This window comes from Pipistrellus hanaki, assembly GCF_964339955.1.
Source record: "Pipistrellus hanaki genome assembly, chromosome: 13".
Classification (NCBI taxonomy): Eukaryota; Metazoa; Chordata; class Mammalia; order Chiroptera; family Vespertilionidae; genus Pipistrellus; species Pipistrellus hanaki.
The window spans coordinates 49,477,101-49,498,135 of record NC_140515.1 but is presented as its reverse complement, the minus strand read 5'-3'; the positions used below and the strand labels follow the sequence as shown (position 1 = coordinate 49,498,135).

The window sequence follows — 21,035 nt, the reverse complement described above, 5'->3', positions numbered from 1 at the left end:
ACTAGAGGGATGATTTATTCCAGAATTAATGTATAAATCCAAAGAGGGTAGTGCTTAAAAAGATGTGTTCAGCCCGGTTGGTGTGGCTCAGTGGTTGAGCGTCAATCTATGAACCAGGTCATGGTTTGATTCACAGTCAGGGCACATGCCCAGGTTGCAGGCTTGATCCCCAGTGTGGAGCATGCAGGAGGCAGCCAATCAATGATTCTCTCATTATTGATGTTTCTACCTTTCTCTTCCTCTCCCTTTCTCTCTGAAGTCAGTAAAAATATTTTTTAAAGATGTGTTCATATTTAATAATTACAGGCTTGTCAGTCCAAAGGTGCTAGATATATTGGATTTTATTTGGGAGAAATGAAGTTTGAATAGGTGAAACAATGCAGTTATATACATCTAAATGCTATAGGATCATTTATATAATATGCCTAAAAAATTGAACTTGTTTTTAAAAGACAGACCTTTGATAATGGCTAAAGGAGCAAATAGATTCACTTATGGCAAGCTTAAAGTAAAGTCTGAATGTTAAAAACAATCTGAGAATAACTTCCTTGGACCAAAGTCAATTATCTTTTTAAAAGGAGAATGGATTGTTATACATCTTAAGAGATAGGCAACTTTATGATATGACCAGATTTTTAAGCCTTTGGTGATTTATGAAAATCGTTTGTAAAACAAACTCGGGGAAGAATAAAATTCGTGCCTTGGCTGGTGTTGTGCAGTGTTGAGAGCACTGGCCCACACACCAAAGGGTTTCGGGTTGGATTCCTGGTCAAAGGCATGTACCTGGGTTACAGGTTCAATGTTCAATCCTTGCCCTGTCGGGGCATATGTGTGAGGCAACCAACTAATGTGTCTCTCTCACATTGCTGTTTCTCTCTTTTCCCCTCTCCCTCTCCTCTCAGAATTTTAGAATGTGATTATAGAATTCATTCTTTTAAAAAAGCAATGGAAAAATATTTTCAGGTGAGGATTAACAAAAAGAAAAAGGAAATTGGCTCAGAACAGGAAACTAATTTAAAATTCTTAATTTGGGATTGTGTTGAATCTTTGATGAAAATATATTGATAATAATAATCAGTGGGTGAGGAGAACAAAAAAAAAGACTGAAGCGTTAGAATTCTAAATGGGGGGAAAAAATTTCTACAGAAATCAGAGATAAGTACATGAATATTTAAATGGTAGACCTATAAATACGGCTTTCATATTGTTCAGCTTCTTGATTGTATGCCTTAAGAGCGTTTTAATTCAACTTTTCACAACTATCATACGTTAATATTTATTTGACTCCCTCCATCAGAGTTCCATGGGGAGTCCTTTGACAAGACCAACACCACGTTCACCAGCCAACTGGTCCAGTCCACTCACTTCTCCTACCAATACATCACAGAATACTTTATCTCCAAGGTAATGAAGGGATAATGTTCCACCATGGTTTGTTACTGCAGATTCCCATTACTGAAAAACAGACGTTAATATACTTCCGTTTGATTTCCACTTGACTTGAAAGGTTTCAGACAAATAGAAACTTAGTAGATTCAAAAAAATATAACATTTATTCCAAAAGTAACCATTTAAATGATAATAATGTATATGATACAGAATTTTTTTTAATAAGTCAACAGAAAACTTAGTGACATAGCTTTTGTAAATTACAGCTTGTTACATTGAATAGCCTAGTTAAGTTTCTCAAATATGCTGTTCAAATCCAATAAATTGCAAATTGTGTCCTTTAGTTATACTACTTGGTGAAAATGGTGAGGGCAAGTTATAACGATGGATATTTAGATCTAATATTAGCCAACCACTTCTAAAAGTAGAAAAAAATAAAGCTTACAGACAAAAACAAAAATAGAGAAGGGATAACATTATGTAATACTAATTAAGGAAAATGTAACTGAGATTGGTCCTTAATATAAAATATAACACATATAATTTTCGCACACTTGTACAATTCAAGGTTGGGCTGTATTTCAGATGGAGTTTTGACTCATTAAAAAACTTATAGTTTTTGCCAAAACCGGTTTGGCTCAGTGAATAGAGCATCAGCCTGTGGACTGAAAGGTCCCCAGTTCGATTCTGGTCAAGGGCATGTACCTTGGTTGCAGGCACATCCTCAGTCGGGGGTGTGCAGGTGGCAGCTGATCGATGCTTCTCTCTCATCGATGTTTCTAACTCTCTTATCTTCCTCTCTGTAAAAAATCAATTAAATATTTTTAAATATATATATATTTAAAAATAAATAAAAAATAAAAAAATAGTAGTTTTTTCCTTTTTCCTATCCTTTTAAAAAGTAATTTGCATAGTATTCCATTTGTAGTTATTAGCTGGATTTTTTGTTATTAGCCATACATACCATGCTTCATCATACTCATTACAATTATGGGCTACGTAAACAGCATAAGGAAGAAAAAAAAGTATGTTGCACACTTTTCATGTAGCCTATTTCTTCCTGTTATGTAGCAATTTTAATAGCTACATTTCAGCTTCAATTAAATTTTAGAATGTGATTACAGAATTCATGTCAATAATATGTTCAGTGTTAAAAATTCTCTGCCTTCTTGTGTAAATACATTTATCTCAGTGGTTAGTGAGTTAATCACAGGAGTTAGCAAATCTTTTGCAAAGGGCCATACGGTAAATATTTTAGGCTTTGTGGCCATGCAGTCTTTGTCACTTCTACTCACCTCTGATGTTATAGAGTGAACATAGCCATAGACAATACTCAAATAAATTAGGATTGCTATATTCTACTAACATTTTATTTATGCACCCTAAAATTTTAATTTTATATAATTTTTATGTGTCATGAAATAGTTTGATTTTTTTTTTTTCTCAACTATTTAAACATGTACAAAAACCATTATTACATTTCAGGGGCATAGCTTGCTGGCCCCTGGTTAAATCAGAACATCTTTAAAGCTGAAAAGACAAACCAGTTGTGACATGGTCAGAGTCATTGTAAGCTGTCCTTAATAGGTGGGCAAGGGGACATGTACTTTAACCATCTGTAGCTGTTGGGTTTTGTTTTGCTTTGGGGAATACACATTCTCTAATCCCATCTTTATAAATATCCTACATGATTTCCTCAAATGTGTTAGTATTTTAAAACTGTACATAAATGAAAATTAGTTGATGTCTTTTTTATAGTGCATTTGATTATGACACAGAAAATATGAACTCTGAAGACATTTATAGCTCTCTTAGAGGTGTCACTGAAGCAATTCAGAATTTCAGCTTCCGTAGTCAAGAAGATATGAATGAGCCATTGAAAAGGGATTCTAAAAAAGATGATGGAGATTCAGTGAGTATTTGAATATTCTTACACTACTAACTTTTTCATTAAGAATTTTTTTTTTTTTTTTTTTGGGTGGTTGTTGTTTTTTTGTTTTTATTTTTAAATATATTGATTTCAGAGAGGTTAGGGCGAGAGATAGAAACATCAATGAGCCGGGACCCATTTGGCTCAATGCCGGGACCGGTTTGGCTCAATGGATAGAGCGTCGGCTTGGGGACTGAAAGGTCCCGGGTTCGATTCCGGTCAAGGGCATGTACCTTGGCTGCGGGCATATCCCCAGTAGGGGGTGTGCAAGAGGCAGCTGATCGATGACTCTCTCTCATCGATGTTTCTGACTCTCTATCTCTCTCCCTTCCTCTCTGTACAAAATCAATAAAATATATTTAAAAAAAAAAAAAAGAAACATCAATGATGAGAGAATCATTGATTGGCTGCCTCTGGCGCATCCCCTACTGGGAATCGAGCTCACAACCCTGGCATGTGCCCTTGACAGGAATAGAACCCAGGACCCTTCAGTCTGCAGGCTGACACCCTATCCTCTGAGCCAAACAGCTAGGGCTGGGTTGTTGTTGTTTTTTTAACTTTGCTTTCTATCATTTGCCAACTTAATTTTCCAGGGATCACATACTTACTTATCCTCCATAAACTGTCAGGGTCTACTAGTATCTTCAGAATATATCTGAAATCCAACTACTTCTTACCACTGCCTTTCTGGTTCCAGCCATCATCATCATTAATTCTCTCACCTGGATTATTAAAATGGACACCTCACTGGCCTCTTTGATTTTGCCTTTGTCCTCCTACTCTATTCTTACTGCTCTACTCACACCTTGGAGGTCCCTGTCTCAGAGTAAAAGCCGAAGTCTCCACAATTCACTTTTCTCCTTTGTTGCCTCTCTGGCTTCATCTCCTCTTACTTTCCTCCCTGTTGAGTCTTCTTCAACCACACTGGCCTCCTTGCTATTTCTTTTTTATGTTAATTTTTATAATTATTTTTTTTTGGTTGAGTTTTTTTAGAGAGAGAGAGAAGAGAAAGGAGAGAGAAACATTCATTTGTTGTTCCACCTTTTTATGCACTCCTTGGCTGATTCCTGTTTATACCCTGACCAGGGATCCAACCTATAGGTTGTAAATAAACAACACGTTTCTTTACATCTTTACTATAAGCTTTGACATTTTGAATGTAAATTTTAACTCGTTGTTTTCCAGTACGTAAATTTCTTTCAGCAGGTTATTGTTACCTTGAAAATGAATTAATGTGCTATGTCTTCCCTTTCCTGTTAACAGATGTGTGGTGGTCCTGGGATGCCTGACCCAAGAGCAGGAGGTGATGCTACTGACTCAAGCCAAACAGCCCTTGACAATAAAGCATCATTACTCCATTCCATTCCTGCTCACTCCTCTCCGCGCTCTCGAGATTATAATCCGTACAACTATTCAGACAGCATCAGTCCCTTTAACAAGTCTGCCCTCAAGGAAGCTATGTTTGATGATGATGCCGACCAGTTTCCTGATGGTACGTATGCTCTGTGTCATACTGTTACTGCCTGTGTTTTGGAGGCCTGATCCTCGATGAAGCAAAAGATGCTCTCTTTTTTTGTATCCTAAGAAGAAGGGATCTTTGCAGTGGTCAATTTTTCTCCCATCTTCTAAGAGCTCATTTTAATGGTTTGGTAGATGTCTTCCCAAGAATGGGAAACAGTGATCATTCTAAGATCATCCTTGAAATGAAGAAAACCTTAATGGCCTCCCAGAAATACCTGAAACCAATGTAGCTTATAAATTTATCTTTAGACACCATTTCAGTCATTAATTTTTATAGCAGAATGACAAAACTGAAGGAATGTTTACTGTCTTTTTTTTCCTACACATAAATGCCTATGATAAAGTTTAGCTTATAAGTTAGAGTAAGTGGTCAACAACAATAACTAACCCATTCTTTTTTTTTTTCCTTTGCATATTTAAGTATGCGAGGGTAAAATAGTTGGTATTTATGATAAATGTTTCAGAAAACAGTGCACGAATATGAAGTAAAATGGTAAAAATATGATTGTTAAATCTTGATGATTGGTATATGGAGGTTCATTATATGGTAATCTCTCATGAATTTTTATTATAAAAAAGTTTTAAACTAACATTGGTGTTTTGGAAAGATAAATGGAAAAGAAAATTACTTAATTTTCTCTTGTTTTACAGCCAGCATTGTTTCATGTTATGAAGTTGTTATCTCCATACTTGTGAGAATTTATGTATAAAGTTATAAAATTAATGCCATGTCCTTTGACAGATCTTTCCCTAGACCATTCTGACCTAGTTGCGGAGTTATTGAAGGAGTTGTCGAACCATAATGAACGGGTAGAAGAAAGAAAAATTGCCCTCTATGAACTTATGAAACTAACCCAGGAAGAATCTTTTAGTGTTTGGGATGAACACTTCAAAACAATATTACTTTTACTGCTTGAAACCCTTGGGGATAAAGAGGTAAACGGCATAATCCTATATAATAAAAGGCTAATATGCAAATTGACCAAACGGCAGAATGGCCAGTTGCTATGACTCACACTGACCACCAAGGGGCAGACACCTGATGCAGGAGCTGCCTCCAGTGGCCAGTGTGCTCCCACAGGGGGAGCACTGCTCAGCCAGAAGCCAGGCTCATGGCTGGCAAAGGCAGCGGCGATGGCAGGATCCTCTCCTGCCTCCGCAGCAGTGCTAAGGATGTTTGACTGAGGGACCCTCCCGAGTGCATGGATTTCGTGCACCAGGCCTCTAGAATGTAAATAGTCACCTGTTTTTTCCTGTCTTGGGATGCATGTCACTGCCAATTAACCAAGCACTACACAGATTTGAAAATTGGGAAAACGAGTCTCCTGCTGCTGCTTTCTGCATGAAGTTTTCACTGTAAAGTGCTTTTTCTTATAAACCAAGTAGCCCAGCAATTTTGATTAATGGACAATGGTAAAAAATCAGAGGTTGCTGACAAGTCTTTACAGGAGAGTGCAGGTTACTTATTTGCCTACTTAAATTAGTTCAGAAGTAAAACTTCCTTTTTAGTAGTATTTAGTTGGTTCTCAGTTTTTTTTAAAGATGTGTGTATGTTTTCAACTAGAGATGTGAAAATTTAATTATGCAATATTCCACATACTTTATGCAGTTGTCTATGATCCCCTGACCCTCACCTCAATATTAAGATCCTTACATTTCAGACATGGGAAATGTAAAAGATTATCTACAACCCGAAATATTAAAAATATTATAATGTTTCTTCTTAGCCTACCATCAGGGCTTTGGCATTAAAGGTTTTAAAAGAAATCCTAAGGCATCAACCAGCAAGATTTAAAAACTATGCAGAACTAACTGTGATGAAAACATTGGAAGCACATAAAGATCCTCATAAGGAGGTAAGTTACCTGATGCTTACATGATTATTATTTTATTCCTAATACTTCTGATACCACAGCAGTCCCCCTTTTCCTCAGGAGTTATGTATCAAGACCCCCAGTGGATGCCTGAATCTGAAGATGGTACCGAACCTGATGTTTACTGTCTTTTTTTTCCTACACATAAATGCCTATGATAAAGTTTAGCTTATAAGTTAGAGTAAGTGGTCAACAACAATAACTAATAATAAAATAGAGCAATTATAGCAACATAATGTAATGAAAGTTATGTGCATGTTGTCTTTTGCACAATATCCTATTGCACTCTACTCACCTTTTCACTAAAAGGAAGCCCTTTACAGCTTCCCTTTGGCACATCTGAATTGCCAGCATCACAACTCTTGCGCTTTGGGCCATTATTAAGTCAAAGAAGGGAAACTTGAACACAAGCACTGATACTGCAACAATGGATATGTTAACTGAACTGGCTTCTAAGTGACTAACAGGGGGTAGTGAATATAACATAGGCTGTGCTGGACAAAGGGATGATTCAAGTCCTGTACGGGACGGAGTGAAGTGATGCAAAATTTCATGATGCTATTCAGAATAGCGTGCTGTTTAAAATGTATGATTTCTTACTGCAACTTTCCATTTAATATTTTTATACCATGGTTGAGTGCAGATAACTGAGCCTCCAGAAAACTGGGGGACTCCTATATTGCATAAAACTTAAATGTTGCTTTAAAAGTATCCTTGCCGAAACTTTGGCTCAGTGGACAGAGCATCGGCCTGTGGACTGAAAGGTCCCAGGTTCAATTCCAGTCAAGGGCATGTACCTTGGTTGTGGGCACATCCCCAGTAGGGGGTGTGCAAGAGGCAGCTGATCGGTGATTCTCTCTCATTGATGTTTCTAACTCTACCCTTCTCCCTCTCTGTAAAAAGTTAATAAAATATATATATATATATATATATATATATATATATATATATATATATATATATATTTTATTATTATTATTATTTTTTTATTTTTTTTTTTTAATGGGCGAAAGCCCCAGCCAGTTTGGGTCGGTAGATAGAGCATTGGCCTGCAAACTGATGAGTGGCAGGTTCGATTCCAGTTAAGGGCACATGCCTGCATTGCAGGCTCAATCCCCTGTGGGGGTGTGCAGGAGGTAGCTGATCAATGATTCTCTTTCATCATTGATGTTTCTATCTGTCTCTCGCTCCCTTCCTCTCTGAAATCAATAAAAATATATTTTTTTAATGGGCAAAAGATCTGGATTGATTTTTCTGCAAATAAGTTATACAAATGGCCAATAAGACTAAAGATGCTCAATATCCTTAGACTTAGGAAAATGCAGGTAAAACCCACAGTGAGATACCACTTAACACAGACCAGGGGAAAAGGCACTAAGAAGTGTTGGTGAGGATATGAAGAAATTGAAAGCCTCTGTAACTCACTTTTGAAAAGATATGATTGTGGCCGGAACCGGTTTGGCTCAGTGGATAGGGCGTCGGCCTGTGGACTGAGGGGTCCCAAGTTTGATTCCAGTCAAGGGCATGTACCTTGGTTGCGGGCACATCCCTGGTAGGGGGTGTGCAAGAGGTAGCTGATCGATGTTTCTCTCTCATTGATGTTTCTGACTCTCTATCCCTCTCTCTTCCTCTCTGTAAAAAAAATCAATAAAATATATTTTAAAAATAAATAAATAAATAAAAGAGATATGATTGTGAACCTTAGGGGAGAATGAATCATAACTTTCCAATCTGCCTGGATTTTTACTTAGATTTCTTCAGCTGGTGTTTAACATCTTGCTGAATGTCTAAAAAACTAATATTTATAGTTTAGTTACCCACCTTCTGACCCAAAGAATGCCTGTAACATCCCTATTTTTACAAAAGATAAAATTGACATTCTTAAGGTGTTATAGCTGAAATCAGCCCTGGGTCTTCTGACTTCCAGTGTATTTTTCCCTGTGCCTTTCTGAGCACCTCTCACAGATGGAGATCATAAGGAAGACACTACCAAAGTTGCATGAAAAACAGTAATTTTTACATGTTTTTAAGATAGTCATTAGAGATTACAGATTCTAACAAGAAGATTGACAACTGTTTCTTTATTGAAAAGAAAAGCCCAAGCCCAATACAGAAGGAAAGAAAATCATTGTGAACAGAAGGAGGAGTGACATGTTACTTGATAACGTATTGACTGTTTTATGTTGTATTATAATTACCATATTTTCCGGCGTATAAGACAACTTTTGAAACAAAAAGAAGTCAACCGAAAATCGGGGGCAAAAGATCAAAATTGCACAAAAATTGGGGGAGATAGTAGATCAACCGAAGGACTTGTGTACATCCATATAGGTACAACCAATGGACATGGAACTCTGAGGAGGGAGGGAGGGGGGCAAAAAAAAAAAAAAAATCAATAAAATATATTTTTAAAAAAATTGCACAAAAATTACCTGCAGATCTTGACGGCAAAGTAAGTCTTTTCTTTGAAGTGGGGGGTAGTCTTATACAGCGAATATAGGCCTAAACCTATGTTTTAACTAAAAATTAGGGGGTTGTCTTATACGCCGGAAAATACGGATATGTGGTAAAAGGGGACACAGCACTCCTGAAGTTGAGGACACTGATTATGAGCAGCATCTCACTGTGGCTGATGCGAAAGACTCCACATTGTAGTCTAGGTAAATAGAGCCTTCACTTCCCTGCACAACTAGACCACAATATGATTTTTAAATCGTTTTAGCCAACAATAAAATAACACAAAAGAAGGAAAAATTATTTAATAAAAACCCATGAGTCCATTTCCTAGCTTCAACAGTTACATTTTGCCAACCCTGTTTTATTAATACTCTTACTTTGTGTTTATTTGTTTACTATAATATTTTCAAAGCAAGTTCCAGTTACTATATCCTAGTAACTATTTCATGAAGTTTGTACTTCCAGGACACAGTATAAAAAATATATTTTTGCTGAAACTGGTTTGGCTCAGTGAGTAGAGCGTCCGCTTGCGGACTGGAAGGTCCTGGGTTCAGGTCCAGTCAGGTGCATGTACCTTGGTCTCGGGCACATCCCTGGTGGGGGGTGTGCAGGACGCAGCTGGTCGATGTTTCTCTCTCATCGATGTTTCTGGCTCTCTATCCCTCTCCCTTACTCTTTGTAAAAAATCAATAAAATATTAAAATAAATATATATATATCATTATTATTATTATTACTAGTACTATTACTTCTCTTCTCAATTTCCTCTTTGTTTTAGGTGGTGAGATCAGCTGAGGAAGCTGCATCTGTGTTGGCAACTTCAATCAGTCCAGAGCAGTGCATCAAAGTGCTTTGTCCTATCATCCAAACTGCAGATTACCCCATTAATCTTGCTGCAATCAAAATGCAAACAAAAGTGATAGAGAGAGTGTCCAAGGAAACTCTTAATCTGCTTTTACCAGAAATTATGCCAGGCCTAATACAGGTAAGCAGCTAAGTTTGGAGGAATAAGCTACAATTGATTTGGGATTTAGTTAATTTTAGGCACTTTTCCAGGCAACACTAATGGCATGACCAAGCCTGCCTATTTGCTCTGAACATCCAAGACAGTAGGCAGGTGTGGTGTGTGTGTGTGTGTGTGTGTGTGTGTGTGAAAATATATGTAATATAAAATTTACCATTTAGTCATTTTTAAGTGTGCAATTTCATGGCATTAAATACATTCACAAGGTTACACAACCATCACCACTATTCATTTTCAGAACTTCTTAATTATCCCAAATGAAACTCTGTACCCATTAATCAATGACCCCTCATTCTTTCTCCTCTCAGTCCCAGGTTACCTCTGTTCTACTTTCTAGGTTCCTCATATAGGTAGAATCATACAGCGTTTGTTCTTTTATGGCTGGCTCATTTTATTTAGCATAATGTTTTTAGGGTTATAGCATGTATTCCAATTTCATTCTTTTTTTTTTTTTTTTTTTTTTCCTTTGGCTGAATAATATTCCATTTACTGGTATGTTTATACCACAATTTGTGCGGGGGTTTGTGAGAGTGGGAGTGGTGGTGGTTGTTCATCCTCACCTGAGGATATTTTTCCATTGATTTTTAGAGAGAATGGGAGGGAGAGGGAGAGACAGAGAGAGAAACATCATTGTGAGAGAGACATATCAATTGGTTGCCTCTGTGTGCGCCCTGACCAGGGAGCCTGCAACTGAGGTACATGCCCTTGACCAGAATTGAACCCAGGACCCTTCAGTCCATGGGCTGATGTACTATCCATTAAGCCAGACTGCCTTGGGCTGTACCACTATTTGTTTATCCATTAATGTGTTGTTGGAAATGTGGGTGTTTCCATTTTTTAAGTTAAATATGTAGTACAGCCGAAACCAGTTTGGCTCAATGGATAGAGCGTCGGCTTGGGGACTGAAAGGTCCCCAGTAGGGGGTGTGCAAGAGGCAGCTGATCGATGACTCTCTCTCATCGATATTTCTAACTCTCTATCTCTCTCCTTTCCTCTCTGTACAAAATCAATAAAATATATTTTTTTTTAAACTAAAGAAAATAATAATAAAAAAATAAATATGTAGTACAGCAAAATTTCTTGTTATGTATATATCTAGAAATTTAATTCCTAGGTATTACCAGATTCCTCTTCAAATAGGTCGTAATTTATAGCCATAAATGTAATGCATATTTTTCTATGCACACAAACCCATTCATATAAACATTATGACAAATATGGAATTATATTTATAACTTGCTTTGCTTAACTTCATAGATTATGAGATTTCTGCCATCCAATAAATAATATTCTATTATGTGATTTTAATTCAATAGTGTAAATATTAAGACCCCCCCCTCCTGAAGAGAATTAATCATTTATTTCTTTGTGCATTATCTTTGTGACTTTATTCTAAGCCCTAAAATTTTTAATTGTGAGATCCTTGAAGATCAGATCCAAATATCTTTCTTCTTGGTTTATGCCAGTGGTCGGCAAACTCATTAGTCAACAGAGCCAAATATCAACAGTACAACGATTAAAATTTCTTTTGAGAGCCAAGTTTTTTAAACTTAAACCTCCTCTAACACCACTTCTTCAAAATAGACTCGCCCAGGCCGTGGTATTCTGTGGAAGAACCACACTCAAGGGGCCAAAGAGTCGCATGTGGCTCTCGAGCCGCAGTTTGCCGACCACCGGTCTATGTTTTGATACTAAGAATATATATATTTACATATATAATATATACACACACACACACACACATATATATATAACGTGTATGTCATACATATCATGAATACTGAATAAGAGCTTGGATGAATAGTTTGGAGCAGTGGTAGGGATGGGACAGATACTAAGCTTAACTCAGCCTGGATTATAGGAGTACCTTGACTGCCAGGCCAAGGAGACTTTATTTGCTAGTGAGGAGCTGTTGAGTTCTATAAAACAATGCTTTAGGGAGATTAGTCTGGAGGCTTTTTGCAGGGCGGATTGGCAAAGGGGCAGCCTCAGAGTCAGAGAATTGCAGCTTTCCAGGCTAAATAAAGGGAAGGAAGGCTAACAGTGGAGGTGCCGAAGGGGAGATGGAAGGAAAGAAGGGAATGTCTCTGCCTGAAAAGGTTGAGAAGTTCATCGGTCAGTAAAGCTTGAGTTACCTGTTCTGTCTCTGTTGGAATCGTGCTTTTCTCCGATCCCCCAGGGGTGCTAATACAGACTTTTCTCCCTAGGGTTATGACAATTCAGAGAGCAGTGTTCGGAAAGCTTGTGTCTTCTGCCTGGTGGCTGTTCATGCGGTAATCGGGGATGAACTGAAACCACATCTCAGCCAGCTTACTGGCAGTAAAGTAAGTAGAGCTGCTTTGTTCTAAGGATGCTGGCCATGGTACATTCTTTAAAACTTATTTGTGTGTGTGTCTGTGTTAATACAAAATTTATTTTTGTATTCAGCTTTTAGTAAGTCATGCTTTGAGCATTCAACTTATTCCTCCTACCATTTGCATTTTAGCTGTTTCTATTTTCATATTTGCCACTCAGGGGCAGTCAGGCAGTTTGGTAGGATGGCTGGTAGATTGCTGTGAAAGAAATGCCTGTAGATTCTGGTTATGTAAAATAGCTTCTTTGCCTCTCCTACAATTATTGTTTATAATTTCTAATTGTCAATAATAATAACTTGGGAATTATAGTAACCCTTCTGGTCACAATTTATCTTTTAAAGCTCACATATCTATAATAATAAGAGCATATTATGCTAATTAGACTGGACAGCCAAACGACCTTCCAGGCATCCTCCCGGATGAAGCTGCAGTGGCCGGGGCCGAGGCAGAGGTGGTTAGGAATGATCAGGCAGGCAGGCAAGTGATTAAAAGCGATCAGGCAGGCAAGTGGTCCCAGATTGCGAGAGGTTGCAGGCCAGACTGAGGGACACACACAATCCCCATTCCCTCCCCCATGCACGAATTTCGTGCACCGGGCCTCTACTATGTATATAGTTTTAATAAACATTATACTATAAATTAGGGCAGCTTGCTCAAATGACACGTTTGCTTTGCTTTCAATCTGCAGATGAAGCTACTGAATCTTTACATCAAACGTGCACAAACAGGCTCTGGAGGAGCTGATCCCACTACTGATGTCCCTGGGCAGAGTTAGTGACGCCGGTGGAAGCGAACCAGGTCTCCTCAGGGGAGGACACAGGCCACCCTCATCAATGAAAGGAAATTTTCAGATGCATCTTTTGGAGCTTACCATTGTTTCCTAGTTTTAGTTTTCTGTTTTGTTTTGTATTTTCTGTAACAGAGGGCTCTCCTCAGTCTGCATGTAACTTTTATGATAGTTATCCCAAATCCAAGAAAAAGCAGTATTAACAACAGTTGATCAATATAAAGTAATTTTAAATCTAACTTATCATTTCACTGTTTGTACTTCTTTGTCTTCCCCATTAACCTTTGCCAGTGTTATGGTTGTATAATTTTTTTTTTTTTTAATGCTGGTTAAACAGGAATGCTTTAAGCTTTAAAAGTTGAACAGTCTAAAACATTTTTTGCCTTTATTAAATGCAGGATAATATTTTTTAATTGCTACTTTGAGTTTTGTTTCCTATCATGTCCTATGCTAGTAATATTGAAATGACGTGAAACACAGCAGGACTAATTTGAGCTACAGCCGGACTCTGTTGGTGTGATTGTGATACATGTCATTAGCTATAACTTCTTTGGGGTGGTCTGTAGTTTTAAAACTAAGACTTCAAAGAGAAATGTTACAGAATCAGCCAGTTTTGTAAAACTGATATTGTTTGTTGGTTACTGATCTTGCCATCTTTATTTAAAACCATGTCCCCTCTATGATCCCTTAAGAAAGCTGCACCAAATCATCTGCCTGTTTTTTCCTTGATACTTATTAAAATGGAAGGTTTCATTGCAGGGTTTTTTGGTTTGTTTATCTTTATTGTGAATGATGCTTTTTTTATATTTATTAATATCAAATTCACTTACAAATAAACTTGATAATGGAAACAGACAAAAAAGAAATCAAGTGCATGTGTGTCCTTGACAGTCTTCTGTTTCTCATTTAATAAACAAACTAATTATTGAGACATGGGAGTCGACCAGCACCTTTTGTTTAAATGGTGGAACCTGGTTTCCTTTTACCATGAAATTCTTACTTGAAAACGTTGATCCTGATGAGAGAGAAGATGGTGCCAAGGCTATTATATAATGGGCTCAAATTCTCTACCTCTTCAGGGCTAATACTTTTAATTGAGCTGCTGCCTATAGTGTCTTTTGGAAAACTAAAGGGTGATTTTTCTGTTACGTTTTAAAATCACCTTTGGCTACATCTATTTTCACGTGCAGCCAATTTGCAAAAATTACCAGTGTTGGTGAAAGGCAAAGTAGGTAATTTGGAACCAGAATACTAATGATTGCTCATCCTGACATTTTTTTAATCCTAACGAAGTGAATTTGACTGGAAAGGCAAATGGCTATTAGGGAAGCCATTTGCTGTTGTTACAGAGTTATCTGTACTTTGTTTAATTGAACAAAATGTAGAAATGTATGTAAAGAATTTAAGAGTACTGAATGGATTTGTCATCGGCTTTTACCTTTGTTTCTGTTCTTGCAGCAGGAAGTTTCTCTGTATCTCCTCCCCTTTACCTGTAACAATTTTGTTTTCTACTGTTAATTACATTGTGTATTTATAGTTCTATGCTTACTGTTGTGCATATACTGGCAATAAAACTGTACATAACATTACTTGAAAAAATTAACAATACATATCAGTTGTTTTTCTGTCTCACTGTGTGACAAGTCACTTATAACTAGGTTTTTGAAAAGCTCATGTGTCAATAAATTTTATAAGTGCATCTGAGGAGAAAAGATTTATCAGGAGTAGCAGCCACAGGTATATATAGCTATGTATGCATGTATATATTATAGCTCTAAGATGAAAAGGCATTTTAAACATTGAATGTTTTTTAGTAATGTTTTATGTTCCATACTTTTGATATATTTTATATAATCATTTTTAATCTAAATAGTGGTTTGATTTTGACCTGTTCTTTATAGTCTTGCTTTAACTACTATTGACAATTAGAGTCACTTAAGCTGAATAACTCTACTTAGAAACGTAGAGTAAGCAGCAGGCATCTAAAGGCAGGCAACTCAGAAATGAGTGAACTAATAGAAAAGCAAAACAGCTCTCACCAGTTTGGTTCAGTGGATAGACCGTCGCCCTGTGGACTCAAGGGTTCCAGGTTCGATTCTGATCAAGGGCATATACCTTGGTTGTGGGCACATATCCAGTCGGGAGTATGCAGGAGGCAGCTGATGGATGTTTCTCTCATTGATGTTTCTGTCTATCCCTCTCCCTTTCTCTCTGTAAAAAATCAATAAAATGTAAAAAAAAAGAAAAGAAAAACAAAATTGACCAATCATTAATCTCCTAACATAAAAATATATATATGAGGAAATTCTTTATGTAGCCAAGGTAATCCCATAATGTGGCTTGGCCAAAAGGAAGAACTGAGAAGGAAAAATACCCCCCATTCAAAACAGGCAACATACCATATTAGCTGGGACCGGTTTGGCTCAGTGGATAGAGCGTCGGTCTGTGGACTGAAAGGTCCCGGGTTCGATTCCGGTCAAGGGCATGTACCTTGGTTTCGGGCACATCCCCAGTAGGGGGTGTGCAAGAGGCAGCTGATCAATGATTCTCTCTCATCAATGTTTCTAGCTCTCTGTCCCTCTCTCTTCCTCTCTGTGAAAAATCAATAAAATATATTTAAAAAAAAAATGGCAACACGCCATATTAATATTTCCGGAACATTGTCCATACTCATATTAGAGAAGTAGCCCTAGGACAAGCATGTCAAACTCAAAGGCTAACATGGGCCAAATAAACAAGGTTTAAGTTTATGCGGGCCTAAAAAACACAAAAGCTTCAATTTTCATAGAAACATACATTTATTTCAATAGAGACATGCTGAATACAAAGGGCTGAAATAAATGAGTAATCATTAACAAAATAATAGAACATTTTGATGAAAATATTTTTTATTGAACAGTAACTGACCAGACACTGAATAACTGCACAAATTAATGAGCGTAGCACAAATAAATCTATTTTTCTTGTTCTCCGAAAGCGAAATATTTCCTGTTGTGCACACCAAACAAACTAGTCCGAGGCTAATGACGTGGCAATCAGCTGCTAAAATATTCACTGCTAGTATTAGTGGAGAGAAATGGTGCACCTGTGCATAAGGCATGTAAGGAAATGGATGCAACATGATTATAGCAATCAGTCATTAGGGAACATAGTTAATTATTAATTAAGAACTAGTGGCCTGGTGCACATTTGTGCACAAAGGGGGAGGTCCCTCAGCCTGGCCAGGACCCTCCAATCTGGGACCCCTGAGGGGATATCCAATCCAGGGATTGGGCCTAAACCCGCAGTCAGACATTCCTCTCAAAATCTGGGACAGCTGGCTCCTAACCACTCAACTGCCTGCCTGCTTGATCGTCCCTAACTACTCTGCCTACCAGCCTGATCCCCAACTGTCCCCCATTGCCAGCCTGCTCACCCCTAACTACCTCCCCCACTGGCCTGACCCTCCCCAACTGCCTTCTCCTGCCAGCATGCTTGCCCCCACTGCCTCCCCCTGCCGGCTTAATCACCCCCAACTGCCCTCCCCTCCTGGCCTAATCTCCTCTAACTAACTACCTCTGCCTCTGCCATGCCACCATTGCTTTGTCTGGAAAGACTTCCAGAAGTTCTCCCAGAAGGTCTGCCAGTCTAATTAGCATATTACCCTTTTATTAGTATAATGTATAACGGGATAGTGTAAAAAGTTAAAGAAATTTTTATTAAAACATTTCTTACATACCGTTTTGTTGGCTGGGCCGCAAAAAATATCCATTGTGGGTCACATGTAGCCCGCAGGCTGTGAGTTTGACATGCTTGCCCTAGGACATTGTGACCCACCCAGGTTTAAATGGCCAAATTATTAAAAGGCTACAATGTGACTAAACATAGTGCATTAGCTTGCCAACCTTGTTTAAAATTTTTCAAGGAGATCCCCCTTCAGGAATGTTTGAGGAGCCAGGTTTTGGGGTGGGTTTTTTTGTTTGTTTTTTATTTATTTTTTTTTCTGAAATGATTCCCTTGCTATCAAACATGAGATAAGATTTTGACAAGTGCTCAGAATCTAACTTTGCAATGTTTCATATCAGTGCCCAGCCAAACGGTCTGGGACACCTAAGTACTGAGATTCTGTTAAGCCTCTTTCCAAAAAACGTAGTCCTAGTTCAATGAGATGTGTGGGGAAAACCCCACACACACTGTGACTTCTTGTGAACCCTGAGCGGAATATAATCCTATCATTGCTTGAAGATCTAATTGTCCAGGAGCTTTCCCCCAGAAGCTGCAGTTTGCACACTGCTTTTCCAGAAACGCAGTCTCTTTTGTGGACCCTTTTTAAAAAAATCCTTTGTCGCCAAAACCGGTTTGGTTCAGTGGTAGAGTGTCGGTCTGCAGACTGAAAGGTCCCAGGTTCAATTCCGGTCAGGGGCATGTACATTGGTTGCGGGCACATCCCCAGTAGGGGGTATGCAAGAGGCAGCTGGTCAATGTTTCTCTCTCATCGACGTTTCTAGCTCTCTATCTCTCTCCCTTCCTCTCTGTAAAATATCAATAAAATATATTTTTTTAAAAAATCCTTTGTTGTTTATTACATACAGTATTACATATGTTCCCCTTTCCCCGTTGACCTCTCCTCGGCCATCCCCTGTAGACTCATTTTTTTAAAAAAAATAAATATATTTTATTGATTTTTTACAGAGAGGAAGAGAGAGGGAGAGAGAGTTAGAAACATCGATGAGAGAGAATCATCCATCAGCTGCTTCCCGCACACCCCCCATTGGGTATGTGCCCGCAACCTTGACGGGAATTGAACCCGGGACCCTTCAGTCCACAGGCCGATGCTCCATACACTGAGCCAAACTGGTTTTGGCTAGACTCATTTTTTTTAAATGAAGTTCACCAAGAAAAGAGTTGAGCAGTACCTAATCTAATACTGCAAATTAGACCTGTTGTTTCTCAATATTTATCAACCATGTTCTGCCAAACATTTGTCTAAACGGCATTTACTCGCTGCTCACCAGTGTTAAGCTGCATGACTTCATACCAGTTATAAAACAACATAAGCCTGGCCAGTGTTGCTCAGTGGTTGAGTGACCATGAACCAGGACAGGAGATCATGGTTCCATTCCTGGTCAGGGCACATGCCAGGTTGTGGGCTTTATCCCTGAGGGTTGGCGGGGGGCAGCCAATCAGTGATTCTGGTCATTGATGTTTTTATCCCTCTCTTCCTCTCTGAAATCAACAAAAATATATTTTTAATTGGAGACTTAAACTTCTTAGTGACTATTTTCATTAAGATCAGTTATCACCATACTAGCCTGAGAGCCTCAAGTTTAATGTTTTTGTAATTTGGAAGCTCTTTCTTAAGAACCATTATTCAAGCGACTAGAACCCTAGTTAGAAAGAAAAGAAAAAAAAAATACTTCTGTGTTTAGTGTGTTACAAAGGCTGAGTGAGGCAAAGGAATATTATTGTGACTTTATAAGTTAAAGATTCCTATTAGACAATATTCAATACTCCCAAATAAGTGTATCTTCACAAAAATGAACATACAGATATAAATAACATTTTAAGTCAAAAATTCAAAAGCTCAGGATATGTGTGGATGTAAAACAGAAAGGTATGAAATAGAGTTGACAGGACATAGAAGGAAAATTCAAGAAAGATCTCAAAGATACTCAGAGAAAAAGACTAAAATAAAATATTCAAGATAAAACAATTTTCACAGAAAAATATAATGAGTTAGTGAGGAAATAAATGAAAACATTCAAGAAAATGAAATAAGAACAGCGGTAAAAGTAACCACAAAAAGAACTGGTAGAAAATAGGCCAAAGTGATCATCATCCACACAGTTGGAGTTTCTAAAACAAAAAAATAAAACCACACACACACAATAAAAGGGAATAAATATTTAAAAGGAAATGAATATTTAAAATCCAAAAATACCTTCCAGAAAGAAAAGAAGATATGAATCAATATAATCAAAAGGCACACCTGGAAAAATTATTCTAAAATAATTATTAGACATAACCTAGGAAAACCACTAGACTTTAAAGGTAATTAGGGAGAAATCCTCTGGGCCTGGAATCAAACAGATCAATGACTTTTAAATAAAAGGAGGAAGGCACTGTCTTCTTGAGAACAACATACTTTTTAAAGCAAGACAACAGTGTAACAAAAAATAAATCAATGAAATTGAAAATAGGAAAATCAACGAGCTGACCAAGAAAAAGAGAGAAGACAAACATTACCAAAATTAGGGGGGAAAAGTGGAGAAACCTGACAAGCCAGGTGATCAAAGTCAATATCCACATCGGTAAATCATGTGCTATATGCGATAAAAGGGCACTTCCCCACTGTGGTTTTCTTCCTCAAAGCCAATAACATGAGAAAAACATAAGAAAAATTCCAATAGGCATCATACAAAATATTTGGCCAGTATTCCTCAAAACTGTCAAGGCCATCAAATGCCAAACATTGGTAGCCAGAGTGTGGAGTTTGGAAATTTTAAAACATGACTTCCAAAATTATTTCACTCTACTCCCATCAATCTGATTATGTGGCTGCTTGACTAATAAAATACGCTACAGAATAAAGATTTCTGGTCCTGGGTCTTCAGTGTTAAAAATAATATAGTCAACACTTGTTAAAAGATGGCTAGGCAGACTTCATTCAGGAGCATTACAATCAGCATAGGGACCACTGCAATGTGATTTTGCAGTGGCAGAGCCTGGGCTTAACTCCACATGTGAAAATGGGCATTTGGAGCCCAGGTGCAGGTCTGGAGGCAGTGGATGGGAAAGGACTAAGAGAAAACACCAAGTTCTGGGTAAACCCACCTTACAGGATTTTTGTTGTAGGAATTCCAGCAGCCCCAACTGAGGTGCCAGACAGCAACCAGGATCGAGCTATGAACATGTGAGTACTGTTGACTGATGGTAAATGAATCGGGAGGCTTTGGCTAAAAATAACTATTTATTCAAGGGTCTTAGGGTTTGCAAAGTAGACACACAATGAGGTAATATCCAGGATGTTCTGAAGAAGGAAGAAAAGCTTCTTATAGTGAAAGGTGCATTCTGGAGAAGAATCAGTCCTGCATTCTTAGCCTCTGGACTGGTCCTAGATTGTAATGCTCAGGTGGTTTGGACAATAGAGGTCAGGCAGTATGGATAATAGATGTCAGGTGGTACGGATACTTGACTACTCTTTCCTTAGTCCTCCAGGGGGTAATCAGAGGTTTATCTGAGGTTTGATGTATATGCAGGCATCGAAGCAGGACTGTAAAAGTCGTAAGTTTAAGTTCCCAGGCTAGTAAAACAAGAACAGAAGAATCTTGTCCACATTTCTCTGTTGTAGGTGGCTGGAACAGCACTGGGTGTTACACCTGTGGGGTCAGACCAGATCTGGGTTTAGCGACCTTAGTACTTGAGTTCTGGCTAGGAAAGATTTCAGAGCCAAGACTCCAACTATAAGAGAGCATTTATAGAAGTAAAAAAAGGGGCCCTTTGAGTTTGGGAGTGAGGAAGCTAAGGGTAAAACGTCAGGGGGATGGGGAAAGGGGAAGAAGAAGGGGAAAGGATTACGGGAAAGGTGTGGGCATGCTCCAGGGTGGGAGAGCCTGCTGGGTCCTTTGCCCTAGGGTTTGAAGGGTGGAGACTTTGGGGTAGGTCGTGTTTCTACCCTCCCCCCCCACCCCCCGGAAGATTTCAATAGAATGTGCAGCAGT

The 21,035-nt window shown here is 38.2% G+C and overlaps 1 protein-coding gene across 33 annotated transcripts in view; it reads left to right on the top strand.

Annotated features, from left to right (window-relative positions):
- CLASP2 (cytoplasmic linker associated protein 2) overlaps positions 1 to 14,945 on the top strand; it is a 130,441-nt gene extending 115,496 nt beyond the window's left edge. For all 33 annotated transcript variants that reach the window (XM_084902165.1, XM_084902184.1, XM_084902183.1 and 30 more), the window contains 8 exons: positions 1,298 to 1,404; positions 3,148 to 3,301; positions 4,583 to 4,811; positions 5,583 to 5,776; positions 6,568 to 6,696; positions 9,949 to 10,155; positions 12,402 to 12,518; positions 13,237 to 14,945. In XM_084902165.1, the coding sequence (XP_084758291.1) occupies positions 1,298 to 1,404; positions 3,148 to 3,301; positions 4,583 to 4,811; positions 5,583 to 5,776; positions 6,568 to 6,696; positions 9,949 to 10,155; positions 12,402 to 12,518; positions 13,237 to 13,323 (1,224 nt within the window). In that variant the 3' untranslated portion in view covers positions 13,324 to 14,945. The remainder of the gene's footprint in view (positions 1 to 1,297; positions 1,405 to 3,147; positions 3,302 to 4,582; positions 4,812 to 5,582; positions 5,777 to 6,567; positions 6,697 to 9,948; positions 10,156 to 12,401; positions 12,519 to 13,236) is intronic.
- Positions 14,946 to 21,035: the final 6,090 nt, after the last annotated feature.